This window comes from Leptidea sinapis, chromosome 37, assembly GCF_905404315.1.
Source record: "Leptidea sinapis chromosome 37, ilLepSina1.1, whole genome shotgun sequence".
Lineage (NCBI taxonomy): Eukaryota > Metazoa > Arthropoda > Insecta > Lepidoptera > Pieridae > Leptidea > Leptidea sinapis.
In genome coordinates, this window is record NC_066301.1 from 4,396,252 (window position 1) to 4,416,616 (window position 20,365).

Sequence of the window (20,365 nt, forward strand, 5' to 3'; positions counted from 1 at the left end):
TGATGGTAATTGATACGCCCTACCCATTACAATGCAGTGCCGCTCAGGATTCTTTTGAAAAACCCAAAAATTCTGAGCGGCACTACAGATGCGCTCGTCACCTTGAAACATAAGATGTTAAGTCTAATTTGTCCAGTAATTTCACTAGCTACGGCGCCCTTCAGTAAACACAGTAATGTTTACACATTACTGCTTCACGGCAGAAATAGGCGCCTTTGTGGTACCCATAATCTAGCCGGCTTCCTGTGCAAAGGAGCCTCCCACTGGTAATGGTACTGCATGTTGTAATATTACTTTATTTTTCTCAAATAAAAGATTTTTTCTAAAATAAACGTAGCCTAAGTTACTCCTTATTACATCACTTACATACTTATTACATTATTACAGTGCAGTGCCGCTCAGGATTGTTAAAAAACCCAAAGATCTGAGCGCCCCCGCAATAGCGCTTATCTCTTATTTGCCCAGTAATTTCACAAGCTACGGCGCCCTTCCGAGCGAAACACAATAATGCTTACACATTTCTGCTTTACGGCAGAAATAGGCGCCGTTGTTGTACCAAAAATCTAGCCGGCATCCTGTGCAAAGAAGCCTTCCTCTAGTAACTTGTGTATGCACATTATATGCACATGCTTCAGGCAGTGCGTATCAATTACCACACCAGCTGAACGTTTCGTGCCTTATTGTCATAAACAAATGCATTCATGAGTTTCGGCTTGAAGGATGCCGTAATACTAACATACATTATACTAAGGAGCTTATTAAGTTAATTAGCTTTTGCGATGTATATGCTTCTACAATATGATCCCAGAAAATGTACAATACAAATGTGTTACGAAATTTAAAAGAATTGTTAAACAACGTTTGTTCGGGAAAGGTTACTATAGCATAAACGATTTTTTTAATGACACCACGGACTGGGAATAAAGCGAACACCCTCAGGCTCTTTATTTATAAATGTTTATTGTACGATATCACATTGTAATCCATATTTTATATTAAAAAAAAGCCCGCTGAGTTTCTTGCGCCCATTCTTCTCAGGTCTGAGGCAGTCTCTTTTGAATGGGTGGGTAGTTTTTGACGTCCAATAAGTGATTTTAAATCCTATTTTGAATAAAAATATTTGAATTTGAATAATTTCGAATTTCGTTCAATCAAAAATCCAAAGCACTGCGTTGTAATGGGCACGGTGTGTCACGTAGGTAACATCAGACTCCATCTACAGGATCTTCTATACAGTTGATAACCTGCTCAACCCCAATAATTGTATATTAAGAAATTGACTTGAGGTGGCGCTCTTGATGGAGCCACAACCTGAGAGTTGAACAAGACATATCAAGATCATCCATGCGTGAATCGAACGGTTGACTTTGTTGGTAAGAGCGCTCGGAAGGAACCCGAGAGGACGCCGGGTTCGAGTCCCGCATCGTTCATAAATATTGGTTACAAATTTAATTTTTATAATTAATGATATCACTATAAAAGGAAATAACAAGTATTTTACATTAATCGTAATAATTAAATGATTATATATATTAACTAGCCGTTCCCGCCGCTTCGCTGGGCGAATTTGTAAAGGAAATAAATTGAACAATAAAAAATTATCTTAATATATATAAATTACGGGACACGTTGTTTGTCCTCGATGGACTCATAAACTAAAAAACGGATTTTTATGGGGATTACTTCATGGAGTGCAGCTTGGTCCAACTTCAGAGATAGGATAGTTTTTATTTCGATTTTGGACCCATAATTATTTTTATTTCCAATATTTGTTTTATATGGACATATTTTCTACGAGAGAATTTAGTGACGCACGGTTTGACAGTTCCGCTGTGAAACAATTTCATTATATAACAACAGGGAGCATATTTTACGAAATAATTCTTGATGTTTTGAAATATTATTGGTAAATCCCTATAAAACTGTAATTTTTTTATTATCTACAGAACAACATCTGTCGGTTCAGCTAGTATATATATATAGTAGCCATAAACCATCTAGGATAAAATTCGCAACGAATGATGGTAGTTTCATGTCGATACGGTCATTGGTTAAGGCGTGATTGAATCGTAAGCAAAGACCTTTTTCATTATATATATAGATTATAATACTTAATTATGTAATTGTTTTGCTGTAACAAATTCCAGTATGCCAAGTTCCGGTCAAAGGCTTAGAAATTGTGAAGGTTACATAACAAGAATTGAATCCTGTTCGGCCAGTATCACAATATTACGTTTATATTAACGACAACATGTTGTTAATAGCAAGAAGGATCGTTAGTGTTTCTAACGATCGATCATACGTTTTACATATTTAATAAAAAAATAATAGTTAAAAAAAAAACTAAGAAAATACGCTATTAGAGAATTATCTCTACCCACTAAAAAATAGAAAATAAATATTAGATTAAAAATTGTGTAAGAAAAAACGATTTTATTGTAAAAAAAAACGCGGGGTACATGGTATCAAATAGTTATAAATATTTTATGAACAGATATGAGTAGAAGGGTTATTTTGATAATATCCTGAAAAGCACCCCACGCTTTTTTTTACAATATAAACATTTTTTCTTACACTATTTTTAATTCAAATTTATTAAGATTTATTTTCTATTTTTTATTAGGATTTTCTATAAAGGCGTATGTGTTTAGATTTTTTTAAACTATTATTTATTTTTCAATTTTTAGTTTTTTTATATTGAATTGTCATCGGTCCTTAATAAGTATGCCAAATTTCGAGTTAATCCGACGTTTTGAAGAGGGTCAAAATCATTTTAAAAGATTCCGTTACATACCAACATACGTTATCAGAAGCTAATAAAAGCGTATTAAAAAGGTAGATTGGGATGATCAACTTAAAGAGATTGTTGATCATATTAAATCATCGTTCTGTAAGTTTTAAGTTCTTTTGTTCTTTGTTCTTAATTCCAACGTCATTTATTTATTATTGGAGTTTACTCCTTAAGAATCGACTTTCATATAAGGCGCCCGGTATGAGAAAAATATGGATAGTAAAACCTACTCATCAAATGGGATAGTAACGTTTTTGGTGCGGATCATTTCTCGCGCACCTTTCACCTCAATTGTGTGTGTGTGTATATATACTTAGCCAGCATACATAGTATACTTCGTGATAGCTTACACATGTAGTACAATATACCTATTAGGGTGTGCCAAAATGGAATTTGGAATTTTGAGTTCCGCTTTTAACAGGAGTTGTGTTTGGGCATTTTCTGACATATTTTGAGCGTTAAGGATTTATTTGATTTTTTAATTAATACGCTTTTATTAGCTTCTGCTGTATGTTTGTTTGTTACCGACTCCATTAGACTTGATTTTGATTAGTACCTGTTCAAAGACAATCGTTCTTGAGGAGTAAACTGCAGTCGTGCGACGGAGCTAACACATACACTTTTTTTCACAATTTTTATCGCTATAAAATTTCCAATATGACTCCATTTTTAGTCTAGACATTTAACTAGGTACCTTTATTTTATAGTCGGCAATGCGACGAACATTTTCAATTACCAATTTATTATATTATAATAGCAGTAAAAGATGGAATCAATATTACCTACATACTTCAAGCTAGATATTAGAATCCATTTTCATTTAAGTTTTAATGTCTCGAAGTGAATTAAAGTTTAATTGAAATATAACCGTATGACATACTTGCCCATTATGATAGTAAATTAAAGTTAATGTTAAATAATATTAATAATAATATTGACACTTTTTTACTTTTACACAAATTATCTTGCCCCAAACTAGACATAGCCTGTACTATCGGTACAAGACAACGATATATCATATATAATATACTTACTTAAACATACATATACATAAATACATATAAACATCCATGACTCGGAAACAAACATCCATATTCATCATATGAATGTTTGCACTTAATGGGATTCCAACCCGGGACCTCTAACTCAGTAGGCAGGGTCACTAACCACTTACCCCTATACCCCTAGTATATAGGGGTCGTTAAATACTTCCATATTTTCAATTTTCATTTAGAATTAATTAATGAAAAGTATATAAACTTCAGTTATTTCTTAGTTGATCAAATCTCAAACGAAAATAATTCATCTTTCAGTTAAAAACTTATTAAATAATTCAATTACAAAGTTCGAACTGAGCCTTAAATCATTAATATTTATAAAGATTATTTAAATTAATACTTAACCACACTGTCGAAAACTGGGTCAATGTTAAGTTACATGCAAAAACATATTGTACCTACTTCGAATTATCATGTGTAATATAAATCGCACGATTAGATATTCGAGGTTACAGCTGTTACTTTAAATTATTCATTCATTCGTTATCTTGAAAATGGTTCAGAGTAAACATCTAAATGCCAGTGCTCTAGCTTCTGACCTACTAAAGCCTCGAGAGCTGAAAGTGGAATGATAAATACTGAAGGGGCGAAGTCTCATTACTTGTTGAATCGTTTAAATGAATCTTTTAACACTTTAACAAATATAATATAAACAAATTGCAATTTTTTAAAGTGATACCTCTCACTTCTGGAATTAATTACACAAATTAAAAAACAAAATTTATGCACGATGCGGAATTCAAACCCGCGATCTCTCGCGTTTCTTGCTCTTCCACTGGGCAAACCGTTCGAGTGACATTAAGTTCATAAAACTTGATATGTGTTTGTTCGACTCTCAGGTTGTGGAATCATCTAAGGATCTACTTTAATGTTGATAACCTGCGTAGGCTATCAACTTTAAAGTAGGCCCCAATATTTGTACACATGGGGCACACTAAAAGATTTGCACTTCTACCTAATGGGAACTATTTGAATTTCGAATGTTATATTTTTGAAACGTTGCAACCTTCTTAATAATAAAAAAAACTATTGGCGGGAAATCATTTGTCAATTTCTTTTATTACACATCAAAGTTCTATGTACGCAACGAAAATGGTATAAAGTCGAAAAGATTTTAGAGCGATGATTTTGTATGATCTTAAAAGTTCACTCTCTCTCCGCAAGACCGAGTCGCTCGTCTTCAAAATGCTTTTGGGAAAAAAGAACCTTGCTTGATCACATTGATGCTTTGCTGAATTTGAGAGAGGTCGGGTTTCTTTACACGACGAATTTCGTGAAGGGCGGCTTTCAACTGCCGTCAACGAAAATAATGTGGCTACTGTTCAGCGGCTAATTAAAGAACCCGCGGCTTAGGTACCTATGAGACAATTTGAGAACTATTGGGGATTGGTATGAGCCAAATTCAGAAAATTTTTCATGAAGAATTGAAAGTTCGAAAGCTTTGTTTTCGTTGGATCCCTCATGAACTGTCAGCGGAGCAGAAAAAAATTACGTTGATTGAAAATTCTTATATAATGTTCTATATTTGCTAATGCTTTAAAATCTAATGATGTGTTTTTTATTATTAGAAACTAATATTTATATTATTTTCTTCTTTTTAAGTCTCAAACTTATAATTATTGCACGCCGCGCCGTATGCTTCTTGGTAGACCGCCCCATGCGTCAATTTTACAAGATATAACATTCTTACACTTCAAGCGAAAAGTGGAATCCATTTAAAAAGGAATGTCGTCATAACTAGAGATAATAAATTAAGATATTAGTAAGTATATATTTTATTCATTTACTTTAGCGCTTCTAATAAAAATTTGCATTTAAATAATATTATGTACTGACGTTAGTTGTTACGTTGACGTTAGGGTGAGGAGAATTTTTTTTTCTCTATCTTTAGGTTGGTTATTTCCGGATTCAATGATAGATATCAATGAATGATATAAAGTAAAATATGTTGTTTAAAGTTTCTTATGATTCAGATATTACTTTATTATTTCAGCATGCAAAAAGTTAAATAACAAACTCTAGGCAAGAATTTAATATGAAAACTTCATTAAGCTTTTTCAGAGAACATAAAAATTATTTTATTTCTACCGTCATCTAGCGATAAGGTGCAAAAATGTAATCACTATGATTTCTGTCTGCTATCGTTCATTTCCTTTGTTTTTGAGAAGGTGGTTAGGATAATACGCCTGAATTATATAATTATTGTATCGTTATCGGTGCTTCATATGGATGCAAATTTTCAAGTACATAAATGGGAACCGATGTTCGCATATGATATATCATGGTAGGAATGTCAAAATAAATTTTGACGCGGCAACAAAATATAATTTTCATGAGTAGCAATTTTTACTTATAATAATAATAATAAAGCCTTTATTAATGATTTTCCATTTGATTTCTACATTTTAGTGTTAGTATGTTAGTACGGTTAGTCGACAAACATGATTATTTTATTATTAACTTTTATGTTAGTAAGTTATAATGCATGCACTATGTTAGTTTTCTTGATTATTTTCAAATGGATCCCAGTTGGGTAAAGGCCTCCTCCATTCCTTTCTATTTTTTTCTTTTTCGAGCCAATTAGTTCCGCCAGTCTCTCTTATCTCATCGGTCCACCTTTTATGTGGTCTGCCCACATTTCTCTTTCCTACAGGTCCCTTCCATGTTGTGGTCTGAATGGTCCATCTAGCGTCTGTTAGTCTGGAAATGTGTCCGGCCCATTGCCACTTTAATTTTAATGCTTGATTTAAGGCATCAGTTAATTTTGTTTTCTTCCTTATCTTCTGGCTATGTATCTTATTAATTTTTCTTAATTTAAGCATGCTTCTTTCCATTCCGCGCTGACATGTCCTAATTAAGTGTTGTATTTTCTTCGTAAACACCCATGTTTGGCAGCCATATAACAAAGTTGGATGAACACAGGATTCCATTACCGTTTTTTTGAATTCCAAGCTGTAGTTTCCTTTTAAAATTTCCTTCTGGCTCCAATATTTTTTCCAGGCTAGATTTATTCGTCGGTTTATTTCCTCTTCATGACTTATTTTATTGAAGGATATCAGCTTTCCTAGGTATATATATTCATTCACAAAGTCAAGTGTTTGTGATCCGGCGCTTATTGGTACTGCAATTTTTACTTAATAATAATTAATTACTTTCACTGCTACATGAATAAATAAGAATATCTCAGTAAGGTATTAAATACTCGAGGTATTCAATTTTTTTTTAAATAAATAGTTTTCGAAACCGTCATTCCATACCGAAAACTGTTTACGTTTTGATTTTAGTTAGCACGTGGCAGTGCCACTCTGAATACTTATGTATATCGTGTAACGGTCCCAAATCTGACACTCTCGTGTATCGCTTAAATGTGTCGCTTAGTTCGAGTAGATACCCCGCGCGGTGAGTGGCCCGAAAGTCCGTATAAGGCCCGGTATCCACCAAAGCAGAGAGGAGATGAGATTTATTTTGAAGACCAATCAGATTTTGTTATTTCCACATCTCCTCTCCGCTTAGCTTCGCTCGTGCGCTTTGCGTTCCTATAAACACAGCTCACATCTCCTCTCCGCTCTGGTGGAAATAACCTGACAGCTTCGCGGCTTATCTCCTCTCGTCTCCTATCCGCTTTGGTGGATATCGGGCCTAAAAGCTTCGCTTTGATAGTTATTATGTTTAATATAGATTCTTTGATTATTATACATACCTACTCTTTGTCACTTCTCTATTCTTGGTCTATTCTATGAAGTTCATTTATCAAACGGCTGTCATCGTTCTAACAATTTAATTTACGTTATCATTAAAGCTTGTTTAGCTACGCAAAGGTTTCGTATCCGCGTGTGGGCTGTCCTTTCAAGGGCAGCCAAGAGATCCGTGAGAGGTGCGGCTACTAAGCCTTCTTAATTTAAATCCTGGCGAGAAATTGGACTAATTATTGAGTTTAAAGTTTTTAGTTGTGCTTAATAAATTAGATTTAAACTTCAAGATTTTGGATCATTTATGCGTCTAGATCATAAACTTATTATACAAGCGTACGAGTAACATACAAGCACTCTCCTCATTTCACCGAGACAGATTTTAAAAGGGTTTCACGAAAACACAGAACAATTACGATAAAACCACTAAAATTAAATGCGGTCCAATTTGACAGGAGACTAATGGACACTGAATTGTTTCAAATTGGTTTTATGGTCTTCATCTATTCCGTCTCTTTCTCACACCTGGGTTTTTATGTAAGGATAGTTATCACACTTACACACAGGGCATCGTCTATTACGCTAGTATACTTAGTTTATGGTCTAGATACAATGAACTACGACAGCTGTGAAAACATCGAAAAAAAAATTGAGTTTAGGGTTATCCTCTATTATGAGCAATGCACACACTAACACAAAGCGTCATACAAATCGCGAGTGTACGCCTGTTTTTATGGGTTGCCTCAAAAGTCCAAGACTTTGCCATCCTAGAGTGCTACGAGTTGTACAAACAGAATTATAATTATCATTGCAGGACATTAACATTTCGTCACACACTAGTCGTATAATAATAAGAATTCTACTAACGACAATTTTTTTAATTCGGTTTTCAATCAATTAATGACAGACATTTTAATCATTCTGAAAGTGTTTTATTTAAATATATTATGTTTGTATTCGCGTACATCGAACTTGTTACTAAAATTCGATAGACGTAAAGAAACATGGTATAAATTTAAATTATTATATGATTGTATATATATACACATAACTGAGATTTTTTTATAAGGTCGGCAACGCTCTTGTGTTTCCTCTGATGCTACACGAGAGTATGGATTGCGGTTTCCACCATCAGGTGACCCCTATGCTCAATTGCCTTCCTCTTCTATAAAAAAAAATTTGGACCAAATTTATTACTTTAGGATTTTTGGTGACGAAAAACCGATGAAAGTTCCGTGGTCACTTGGTAGAGAAGGCCAACCTGGCCTATAAAAATATTGGTTGGAAACTATATATAAGGCGCAAATTCGGCATCACAAGGAGTACTGTTCTAACCTCTGGGCGGGTGCTCCCCAGTACAAGCTCCTTCCATTTGACCGCATTCAACGAAGAGCGACTCGAATCATCGACGATCAAGTCATCTTCGATCGGCTTGCTTCTTTGACGTTGCGTAGAGATGTGGGTTCTCTCTGCATCTTCTACCGCCTTTATCCCGGGGAGTGCTCAGAGGATTCCACCACCGGACATTACTTGCAAAGTACCACCCGCATCACGCTGACGTCTGGCATTCAACAACCGCGCGTTTTGCAAGAAATTTACAAGAAATTTCTTGCCTCGCACAGATACTTTGTGGATTCAATTACCGGCTGCGGTTTCCCCGAACAGATACGACTTAGGGACCTTAAGGCCGGCAACGCATTTCTTGACACCTGTTGTTGCGATGTCCACGGGCGGTTGGCTCACCTCTCCCCATTCCATGAGCCTGTTGCCCGTTTGCCACCTATAAAAAAACTAGTCGTAGCATTCGCTTTCATTTTACTATCAATCGAGTTTAAACGTGGATTTATTTTCAAAACTTAATTACTTCGTTATCTTATTATCTGGTCGAATTGTCGAAGTCTTAATTATCAAAGTTCAAAGCTGAATAGGAAAATATTTATTGACATATTGTTCAACTGTTCCTTAATGGCTTTTGTCTTAGCAACCTTGATAAAGCTGACTTCAACGCACACGGCAACACAGCCAGTTTTTAAAGCTTAAAATAACAATTAAAATATCTGATACATTGTTGTACATATTCAAGTAATTTAACTTTATTACCACAATAATTATTCAATTAAGAGAACTGGTATTAAGCAATTTCCTTGATCGATGTTTGAGTGTTCTGTACTTTTGACTACGAACTGAATTATATTATATTCTAATTTCCTTCTTCGTATGATACATAATCGTGACTCCTTTAAATTAGCTAATGTTAATAGTGTTTAGGACTCTTATGGAAAGACGTTACTCTTACAACATAGCCATCAAAAACATCTCGCAACTCTTCCACCGAAGAAGAGCACTTTTACCGTAAAATGTTGTGAGATCCATGTAATATACTATGTTACTTAAGAAGATTTATTAGTTTTTGGCCATTCTTTCGATTGGCATCATAAAAGAAGGGTTTTTTTTACATTTAAGTCGGTTCGATTCCCAGACGAGGCAAGTATTTTTTAGAAAATCTTTGAATGTAGAAGTACTAACTTTTAAAAATAACATAAAGTCTTCTTTCAGTAAAATAGCCTATCTTCGATATTTAAGGCGCTTTCCCTTCATGTCCCATAACTTTGGGACATCCTGTATACCAAGACAGTTAATTTATTTACCTACGTAAGGGTCCTTCTTTCATAAGTTATAACGTCATTAGCTAACATCACAAAATGGTACAGTGACCATATAATATTAATAATCTTATAAGTTTGAATTAAATAGATTAACTTGGCGCACCCCAGATTTTTATTTACTTTCGTAAAAGTTATAACTTCAACCTGACATAACACAAAATAAAATAAAAAAAAGGACTCGCAGCAGTCATTCAAACAATCTACTTGAACAATTTGTTATGTTTTTAAAGTGATGACCCTCACTTCTAGGATTAATACACAAATAAATTTGTGTATTAATTTATATATATATATATATATATAATTTTGTTTTTCAAATTTTATTTGTGTAATCTACTTGAATTCATGGAGCCCATTGTTCATTTCTTACCTGTAGGTATATATAAATATTTACAAGGACTTCATTAATACAACCTTGAATACTATCAAGTTGTCTATTCTGTCACAATTTTAAATGGAGCAATAATAAAAGTTCTCCTTTTTTAGTGTTCTTTTTGATTTGATTGAACTGAAGTTTCGTTGATTAAGCATGGTCATCTAAGTGACGTCATTGCTAATCCAATATGGCGGGCTCCCAAAGATTGCGGACCAGTTTTTATTCACCCCTTTCAAATAGGTATAAATTGAGCGATATTTGAATTTTCAGAATAAGATATAGCTTGTTTTAAAAAGAAAACTTTTGAAATGAAAACCTTTTATGAGATTAGCAGTGTTACCCCGCTTTGTTAAGTAACGCTATACTTCCGTCAGAAAAACACAATTGAAACAATTCTTAAACGTTATAATTTAATGGTTTTAAATAACTGTTACACTGTCAAATTACTCAGTAATATTTTAAGGAAGATTTCCATAACTACTTTTGTAAAAATTATATAAAAGTTTTCAGAATTTTTCTAACGTTTGCCACATTCGTTTTATTTTTTTCTGTTATGAACCATTATTAGGACAGGCAAAGGGTTTAAGCCCATATAGGAATATATTCGTTTATATTCAATATTTAATTGTCAAAGCCGTTTTTGCAAGATTTTTAGATGACACACAATGTAAACATTTCGTTGCTTGTACTAGCTACCATAAGCCAATTGTTGCCATAAAACAATTGTGCCAATACTTTTATATAATTAAATAAATATAATATTAATGTATATAGGTACACAAAATTCTAACGGACTTATTTAAGAATAATTGTAACAAAGAATAAAATATATTTCCTTACAACTATCATATCAATATACGTAAAAGGACTTGTCAAGTATTTATTGTTCTATTATAAGAATAACATTCACTTGTATTTTTAACCGACTTCCAAAAGGAGGAGGTAATCAATTCGATCTTTATTTTTTTTATGTATGTACACCGATTACTCTGTGATTTATGATTCGATTTACGTAATTCTTTTTTTGTTTGATGCGAAATAGATGCCATTTGGTCCCATAAATTTTACATAGTTTGGCCTAGTAGTTTTTTCATTTTATGAACATTTATATGAAAATTTTCGTCTACCTGGATGACATAATTGTTTTCTGTATACGGTTTTTTTGAAGTTTTCATTCAAGTTGATTATATATGATTATTAACTGACACTAAAACGTAAATAATAAAAAAAACTACGTTTAAAAAACCGACTTCAAAAACTGAAAAGTATCAAATAACTAAAAATTTAATTTAACACACCTCTTATGCAAACCTTGACCTTTAATATTAATAAAATACTATTATTTGTATGTGCTACATATTGATAGCTTTGAAGTCGGTAACATAGTTTTTTTATTATATTTATGTTTTTTTTTGTTTTAAAATAAATGAAAATCCTTTTTGTAATTATTTTTTAATTTATTTAGTGGCACGGAATGCAAACTATATATTTTTGCTTTGTAATGTTGGTGTTATAAAAAAACTTTAATATTTAATTTAACAAAAAAGCATGTGTTAAAAATAATTAGAGTACCTTTTAAGTAATATCAAGTTAAACAATTTGAATATGAGTAGTTCAACTAAGATTCATTTAAGTTATCACTTATGTCGGTTGTCTCGAGACACATGCGTTATTTTCAAAGTCCAGTTAACGCTGCGTTTGCACTTTAATAATAAGCAAACGGTGTAACAATGTTACTAATAGTTTATTTAAACCTTATAGTTTAGAAGGGCCCAGTTAACTCGGATAATATGCTATACTTTATGTATCGCGTATGTCCTATATATCGTATTACCTTGGTTCAACATTGCTGACACAGTTCTACTATACTTTCGTTTTTATTGGTCGCAAGTCAAGGCTCCGTCAATACTAAAAACCAATGAAGTTTATCAAATTATCACAAAACGGCGAATATTTCTGCCGTGAAGCAGTAATGTGGAAGCGTTCCTGTGTTTCGGTCTGAAGGGCGCCGTTTCTAGTGAAATTACTGGCCAAATGAGACTTAACATCTTTTTACAACAACTTTTTTTTTTGTTGGAACAGCTCTTTCCAACTAAACCAACCGTTCGTGTGACGTCTCGTTTATAAATCTTGATGTCTTCTTCAACTCTCAGGCTGTGGCTACATCTATAGGTTCTACTTTACAGTTGATAACCTGCTCAACCCCAATATTTGCATATTAGGAAATTGACTTCGATGTCGCTCTTTCAAATCTCAACAATTTGTTGTTTTTTTAGAGTGATAACCCTCACTTCTGGGATAAATTAGACAAATTAAATTTGAACGGTTTACTTTGAAAAATTTTACTTAGCGTGTGTAATTGTGGATAAAATTCACACAAATTGTCGCGGATTACATCATCACATTCAGTGTTTAAATGAGCCTACGTTTGTTATAAAATTTAATTGAACGTAACTTTATGAAATATCATCCATTCGGATAATAAAACCTGACAGTTTAATCTTGTCAAAATATTGGATTAAAGAGAACGGCATCAAGAGTTAAGTGCTCTTGTTTTACGAGTATTCTGTTAATTGATAGCTTTTAAACGCTTACTGAAGTAAGCGTTGTCTCTGTTGTCAAATTATCAAGGCCTGGTATTCCAGTATGTATCTCTACATATGACATCATAACCAAATAAAACTATGCCTGCATTGAATATTTTTATAAATGCCTGTAGTGTTAAAATACCGAAGCAAAAAAAGTATACTTTGTAGAATTTTTGCCTGTTTTTCCGTGTGTCTTTTTATCTGTTTGTATGGCTGGGCAAAACACTTATACACTTATATATATCTTCACTATTTTTACTGCTCTATAGCGTCCACGCGAAGGACAATGCGGGCAGCAGTTAATTATTGATAATATTCAAATAAAATCCTTATAAAATCGATTAAACTAAAACCTGAATTATTCCAACTGTACCTATGATAACATCACAGCAGATACATACATTTTTCTAGTATAGAGATTAATTAATTTATGGCTCAGCGTTATAAAATTAAGGCGAAGAGTAAGCAGAAAACACGCAAACATGGTGTTTTTAGACAAGTTTTGTGGTGAAAGTATAGCATTTGGAGCTATGAACACTACTTAATCCTGTTACACATATCCTTAAGTCTTATTTGTAGGTTGCTAATGCTTGCTGTTGGTTATAGTTAACACTGCCGAGCCTTTTTGAAATAGAACTTTTCTTTGAAGTTAAACAAGTTTTTTGGCACGGCGTGATGCATTTTTTTGGTACTTCTATCAGAAAAGTTATTCTTATAGCTTGTACTTTTTTGTGTAGGTTCATTTATTCAGATTAGTAGTGAATAACGAGGATTGTAAGCATATAAACTGTTTTCCACCCAAGAATTTTGAAAATATTGCTAGCTTTGTAACATAGATGGCGGGCCGGCAGCCGTGAAATCATATCGCTCAAGGTCGTATTTGACGTCGTATTGTAATCGTAGTATGTGATACCTTTTACATCATAACATTATAGTTATATCATATTTATAACACTTATATTGTAAATATCTTAAAAAACTCATCACCAGAATCAATTACCGGCTGCTGTTTTCCCGAACCGATATGACTTAGGGACCTTCAAGAAAAGAGCATACTCCCCCCACCTTACAGGCCGGCAACGCATCTCTTGACACCTGTTGTTGCGGATGTCCATGGGCGGTTGCCTCACCACTCCCACCCCGTGAGCCTCTTGCCCGTTTGCTTCCTCTTATATATAAAAAAAACTTCTTTGAATTTTCTCCAGTCTAATGTGAACTTCATATTAAGGGTTCCAAACCTGAGAACAATATTCAAAAACTTCAAACACATGAACAGTACCTACAGCATTTTAATGAGTTTAGTTTGTATATATTTAGTTGCTGTGGCACAAATAGTGTTTGCACTCTACTCTTGGACGTCAGAAGTAAATGCGGCAGTGCTACCCATCTAGCCTGCTCCTGTGTAAAGCCTCCCTCTTGTACTTACTTTAGTTGAGCGACTAAGCACTCCCAATCACACTTAGTGGTGCCAAGTTCGACTTCAACATAATATGTATAAATATTTTTCTATGAAATTTTTCTCAAAACCTGATTAGCTATTAAGCATGACAACGTAAGGCTTCAAGATGGAATTGAAATGTAAGAATTGATATACTGATATTGTCACTATCATGTCGGTAGCGCGGAATACCCGCATCAATAACTTGCTATAATTAACGTTCGAAAAGGACTTTCGGAAGGGAATTAGTCATTTGCTTAAAGGTGCCTTGGGAGTAGTAATTTAAAAAATTGGTGATTTAAAACAAAGTACTGTGTTAATGTATCAATTTATTGCTGAAACAATTTGTGTTTTAGTAAATATAAACCGTGCTAATATGAATGTATTATCGCGTCAACCAATCCATATGATTGATGGGGGACTATGTAACCTGACAAGTTTAAGCGCTCGAAAATATGAAAATTGTTTCTCATTTCGTCACGGACGTAAATGGCGTTAATGTCGCATATTCTCGTCAAATACGGGTTTATGATTTATGGTCTGTTTACATTTAATAAAATAAGTTCTATTATAACATTTAGTTTAAACAAGCAGTTAGTTATTTAGTTAGTTTAGCTGGGCTGTTTACACACTTAGCCTCTTGATTGGCCCATTGTGCGTGTTTGTATGTCTTCTGACTCCAATCAGCCCAGAACGTTCCAGAAGTCTAGTAGTCTTTTTAAATTTCTGTAGGCATCCGGAAGCAATGTTGATGATTGGAGTATTTGTGTATTTCTGCCACACTCCTGCACTCCATAAGCACGTGTTCTTGCGTTTCTCCTGCCTCCATGCATCCTCTGCACAAAGGGTTGTCTGTTATTTATTTTATTTATTTAAATTGCGCTACATGTGACTTAGCGATTAAACAAATTGTAGTACTAAATAATTATCACATGCTCCTCGTAAGGCATAGCAATGAACAATAGAGGGTCGTAACTTTTTTCCAAAAGTAAATTTTCAATGAGCTTATATTTTTTTTTATATTAGTTTCAGCTTTTAAGTGTTCTGGTAACACAGCTTACACCTATGATAGATAGAGGCTTGTTCAAGGGACAGTGACCGGTGACAACAATTATTATTTTACGTATTTTGACTCTGTGTAGTCTCATCAGGTTGAACCTCTTTGAGAGCACCGGAACCAAGCAGGTTTGTTTATAACCAAAGAGGCGTAGCAGGTCTTCTTGACTTAACGACAATGATAAACCTCATTCATTAAATAATCGAAATTATCTGTTGCCTTAACACACAGAAACACATGATTTATTATACAATATATTGTGACTATTTACAATTTTCGATTTGTTATGTTTTTAAAGTGATAACTTTCACTCACTTCTAGGATTAAAAAATTTATAAATTAATGCAGCCACAACCTGAGAGTTGAACAAAGCATACAGGATTGGATGAAGATACGTCACTCGAACGGTTTGCTCAGTTGGCAGAGCACTGGCACGGAATGCAAGAGGTCGTGGGTTTGAGTCCCGCATCGTTCATAAAATTTTGTTTTGAAATTTTACAATTTTCAGTTAAAAATAGATTGAGTCAATAGCTCAACTATATAGCTGTACCTCTTGGTCTATAACTGGAATTTGAAGCTTGTATTAACCTAACATTGTTTTACAATGAGAAATATAATATAAAACACTTGTATATTAAAGAAGCTCATCAGAGTGGAAAATGAGATTTGCGTCAAAAAATTTGAATGTTTAAACAGTCAAACACACTAAATTACTACACTATAGTTATACTATAGTAAGATTTTTAAAGAGCGCTAAAAAATACTGTCAGAGATTGTTGCGCATTATCTTGTCTCCGTGAGCGCCATTTTTTTCTGTAGCGGTGGTAGTTGTTATAAAGGTAAATGTAAAAATGGATTCTGAAATAATCAATTTTCATAAAATAAGTGACTGATACTTCCTTGTGCAGGGCCTTTTAAAGATAACGAAACATAAACGGCCTTTAAACAAAATAAAATCAAAATTATTTGAGTTATATAAATTCCTCATTCAACAACTATTATAATGTAATAAATTGCTTTTAGATAATTACAATCAATCCAGTGAGAAAATAAAAATAATAAGAAATACACACAAACTGAACTTAATTGGTTCAATTCTAGTTTATTTGTCCCAACAAGTATTCATAAAGATTTACATTCCATACTACTTTTATATGGAGACCTTTGAGATAGGTGTTATTTTAAACCTACTTGGTATTTTCCACAAACAACTAAATCCAGTATTTTGTTCATACCTTTAAGCTGACACTTTTTTACTTGTTACAACATAAATATCTATAAACACATTATTTTTTTATATAGGAGGAGGCATTTGGGTAAGAGGCTTACAGTATGGGGGTGGTGAGGCAACCGCCCAATGACTTCCGCAACAACAGGTGTCATATATATATATATTATATTCTTATCTATATGGGGCAATACTTTATATAAATATATACTTACTATTTGTATAAAAAATATTATTCTTATTATTTATTTCTTTCTTCGTTCAGCGACTTTGACATATCAATTACCAGCTGCTGTTTTCAAGAAAAGAGCATACTCCCACCTTAAAGGCAAAACAAAACACTGAATCTTTCCAAAACAAGCAAATATTATGACAAATACCGAATAATATTCGTATATAGCATACAAACAACCCCAACAGCCCTACCGATCTGTGGTCGGCGTTGACACGATAAAATTATAATATGTATCCTTTATGTTATCGCGATCTCTGGTTAATATTCATGCAAAAATAGAATTAAAACTACTCTGTAGGTTTTGCGTTTTACCCACACATAAAAACGGACAAACAGGCAAAAATTATATAAACACCTTTTATAGATTCGACATTGTTTATAGAATATTTATCAAGTATTCTTTAAAATAATATCAATGTACGGTTTTACTTTGTGTATTATATTAAGGCGTCTAATTTTAATGACTATAAACTTTTAAAGTAATAAAATATTTTGAAAACTCGTTTCAAAAGTAACCATCTTCCATACATCGTTGGCCTTCCAGATTTTGATAAAATAACAGTGTCCAAAAGAGCGTCATTTGTTAAACAAAAATATCAAGTATTGGACTGGTTTAATGCTACATTTATAAACAGCTGAATAATGCCCTTAATCAACTTAAATTCAACTTGAGGTTATTTTTAATCGAGTCAGACAAATATAGTCCTTAAATACGTTTGTTGTTACATATCTACATAACAAACGTAAATTATCAGCTAATCATTCGTTAGAAGAGCATATGAGTATTCTCATATATTTAAGTTTAAACACAAAACGAATGACATAAAAACACTTATTTATTACATTGATAATTATTTACAGTTTTACGGTAGACTAATTCACTGCCTTCTCAGCCATTCTACTTACGAAGACGCTTGTGGAAAATACACAATTCCAACAAAAAAATAATACATTTTAAGTAATATTTTTTTATTCAACTTAAGTTCAAATTTTCTACAACATGCTGGACCAAAAATAGTCAGTCCCCCTTGTTCGTCTATGGCAATGCTGCAACTTCAAGTTACAACCAACTACGATCGTAGTAATGTAGCAGGGAACACGTGCTACGCCATTCATAACCTGTAAATTAGCCCAGGAGCTGCATAACATAACGTACCCTAGTTAGTCGGCTTTATAATTTTACCTAATAGAAAATCAACTTACAAACAGCTACCATTTAATCCGCACTTCAGTATGTGAATACGTAAAACCAAATAACTAATGTGAGCGAGACATAAATAGAAATGCACTTGTGAATATGACAGAGAGGGAAGGTGTAGCAACAAGTCGGCGTGCGTTATCACGGCCGTGACGTCAGGATCCTTTCACTCGAGTCGCGACTCGCGAGTAGACTCAAGTCGTTCGTCGCTTCGGAGCGGTCGCACAGTAATCAGTCCGCGCGGCTCGGTCATTGCGTGAGTACGTCTCACGCGTTGTCCCGAAAAATAACCACGCGTCACTCGCATAAAAATAGATAGCTATTAAGCTTTTATCCGTTCTCGTAAAAGGTCCGTACGGTTCTCTGTTAACTCAAGTATTGTGACTACGATGGGCGTTATCAAAGTGACTCCGGACACCGCGTCCCTCATCTCTGCCTGTGATATGCTCGATGACCTGAAGGTAAGAATTATCATGTGATTAGGCAATGATCCAATTCAGCGCCGATTACAGAAAATTGTCTCTCTAATTAGCGTGTGTGGGATGTACGGTGAGTTGTCACGAGATCTGTCTCGAACGCTGTTCAAATATTCGGAGCGTACAGCTCGTAGACCTATGCCATGCGATTCGAATGCCAAAAACTGTGGCGGTAAATCACGTTATAAACTTTAAAACGATGCTTTAATTTTCAATTTATTATTTCCAATAAGGTTGCTAATTTCTGAACTCTTTTAACTAAGAATAAGTTTTGACAAAGCGTTCTTACCGTTTTCAGTGTTTAGTAAACATTTCCTTTTAATTAACATTGTAATAAGTTGGCTATACGACGCGATTTGTCGCGCTTCGTGAGTCTTCATTTTAAATGAAAGTTACTAATGTATTCGATTTTATACAATTGATTAGTAATGAGTAGGCAACACTGTTGTAATATGTAGTATTAAGGATGAATCCGTCTGAGAATGACGATCAAAATGCGATCATTGCCAAATAATTAATAAAGTTTGCTTCAAACTGATGAAACGTGATTTTAAAAGAACATCCATCCATTCCATCAATTTTAAAAACTAATGCAATTTCAAAGTGTCAATCATCTTTTAATTATAAAATGGCCAACCCCTCTCGAGCAACTAAGTCGAAAACCAATGACAAGAATGCATTTGATTACATGTCATTTTTTGTTCTTTTGTCATAGTTCTAGTGTTTTTCGGGCTTAAAAATATAAATGTTTACAATAAAAAGGCCGTATCTTGATACGGATTGCCACACATTTAATGAATTAATTATTCAAATCAATATATTTTTATTCAAAATTGAATTAAAGTCGAGAAAGTAAAAGAAACTCAGCGGATCTCTTCTTTTAATAAAATTTCGTGACAATAAAATGAACTTAGTAATTAAATAGCTTGTGGGCCACTGAAGGTGGTCACGCCATTCCCAAACCGTGTGAAATTTATACCATACCTACCCGTAAATGTTTTAACAACTCTTTTGAATTTTGTGACACATGTTAGTATATTTTCTATTTTATTAATTTGATTAATGCTCTCTCAAATGTTCATCGTTTTAAGAAGAGCTACCAAAATTTAATGTGCTAACAATAATAATTTGTACTGGGACGATTTCTAGAAGCAAAATGAAAATCAGTAACGAAAGGAAGTGGTTCCCTTATCAGTGGTTTGACACGATTACGGTTTGGTATGAACAGGAGGTACGTGAGAACGCGTACGTTTGTCAGCAAGTGGCATGCAGCCTAGTAATTCGTGCATTATCATTCACAGGAAAATAGTTCATTAGCTATTAGACTAGATCGCCTCGAGTTGCAATATATTATATCGCCGTATGCTTACGTTCTTACACAATATATTCTGCTAATTCATTAATGTATTGTTTTTAGAATAGTTATTGTATTTAAATCAGTTTCATCATTGACCCTCAGCTTACTCATCGTATGAAATAAATAATAGTTTATTTAAGCAAAAACGTTCTGAAATGATGTTTGATTAGTTATTTTTTCGTCTGATTGTTTTCGTATCTTTAACAAA

The 20,365-nt window shown here is 33.6% G+C and overlaps 1 protein-coding gene across 2 annotated transcripts in view; it reads left to right on the forward strand.

Annotated features, from left to right (window-relative positions):
• Positions 1–20,365, forward strand: part of LOC126975723 (terminal nucleotidyltransferase 5C) — a 249,095-nt gene that overhangs the window by 189,037 nt on the left and 39,693 nt on the right. The window contains exon 1 of one of the 2 annotated variants that reach the window (XM_050823725.1): positions 18,639–18,785. The exons of the other annotated variant lie outside the window; for it this stretch is intronic. Coding sequence (XP_050679682.1) covers positions 18,714–18,785 — 72 coding nt within the window. The 5' untranslated portion in view covers positions 18,639–18,713. Of the gene's footprint in view, positions 1–18,638; positions 18,786–20,365 lie in introns of those variants that run through there. 2 annotated transcript variants of the gene reach the window in all.